We start from the raw sequence: 1,296 nt of genomic DNA, 5'->3' as shown, positions 1-1,296 counted from the left end.
GAGCTGGCCGAGCACCTCTTCTGCGAGTCCGCCCAGCCCGAGGTCGGCAGCGCGGAAGCCGCTGACTGCGGCGCGGAAGCGGTCGACCGCGTCGGCCGTCTCGACCTCCATCGCCTGCAGGTTCTCGCACCCGGCCACGCCGACGGGCGAGCCGCCCGACACGTCCTGCATCAGCGCATCCGAGAGAGAGTGCGCCGGGTCGGTCGAGACGATGAGCGTGGAGAGGCCCGTGTCGGCGAGCCGCACTGCGATGGCGCTCGAGCTCGACGTCTTGCCGACGCCACCCTTTCCACCGACCAGGATGAGCCGCTGCGCAGCGCCCTGCCCCGTGCCGGGCTCCAGCAGCGAGGCGAGAGGCGTCGCGGCCGGAGCCACGCAGCGCACCGCGGCGGCACGGTGCTGAGGCAGCGGCGAGGTCCAGCGCGTCGGCAGCGTCCGGTGCGACGCAAGCAGCGTGAAGACACTCAACTGGACCGATTGGAGCATACACACGACGGAGCGGGACGACTGGCGAGAGCACACGGGCTGGGGGGGCCCGCCTGGGGCCACACTCCATCGAGGTCTCGTGGAGCAGCCCTGGGGTGCGTCGGTGCGTGGTGCTGCGCGTGCGTGCGTTGCGTTGCGTTGCGTTGCGTGTGGTGCGCCGCGCGCGTTAGGATAGATTTTTTCTGAATAGGTGAATAGCGCACACAGTGTCCGAAAAGTCCACCGCCAAATGCACATACGTCATAGACACGCTACGCGATTGGTCGGGGCGCGACGGGGCTCGGCAAAATCCAACTTCACAGGCTTTCAAGTAGCGTGAGCTACGATGCATCAGTGTACCAGCGCCGTGTGCATGCCGCGCATCATAAGGGTGATGTGGGGCGTCTACCCATGACATTCGCGCGTCAAGATGAAGGCGCGTGAAGACGAAAACAGCTTGTAACACGCACCAAACAGGCGCCAAGACCCGTCAGTGCAGCTCATCTCCGATGGTCAAGCGCCTGCGCATACACCACCGTTTGAACGTCGCCGTCGTGACGCAGGACACCCGTGGTCCACCATCCAGTGGCGGGGGTCAGAGGGCCCCCGATGGCGGCGACATTGATGGCAGTGGGGAGAGCCTGCCGCGCCCCCCCCGCTGTGCTCCAGGCTGCGGAGTCCACGGGACTTGCGACGAGTGGCGGTCGCGTTGCGACTGCCCAATCGGCTTCACTGGCGAGGCCTGCCAGATAGCGACGCTTCCTGCGTGCCAGCTGGGCAATCACCTCCTGCCCATTCGATCTTGGATCCTGCTGGCGCTCTTTCGGCTAC

General features: G+C 66.4%; 1 protein-coding gene across 1 annotated transcript; it reads right to left on the bottom strand.

Moving 5' to 3' along the window:
- Positions 1-15: 15 nt before the first annotated feature.
- Positions 16-486, bottom strand: EMIHUDRAFT_258662 (hypothetical protein; the record flags this gene model as incomplete). Its single annotated transcript, XM_005759735.1, has 2 exons — positions 16-321; positions 475-486. Coding segments are annotated over 2 exons (318 nt in total), but the record flags the coding sequence as incomplete, so codon positions are not given.
- Positions 487-1,296: the final 810 nt, after the last annotated feature.

This window comes from Emiliania huxleyi (assembly GCF_000372725.1).
Source record: "Emiliania huxleyi CCMP1516 unplaced genomic scaffold EMIHUscaffold_7989, whole genome shotgun sequence".
Classification (NCBI taxonomy): domain Eukaryota; phylum Haptophyta; order Isochrysidales; family Noelaerhabdaceae; genus Emiliania; species Emiliania huxleyi.
Note: the sequence above shows the minus strand (reverse complement) of the source record. Positions and strands in the feature narration are given on the sequence as shown.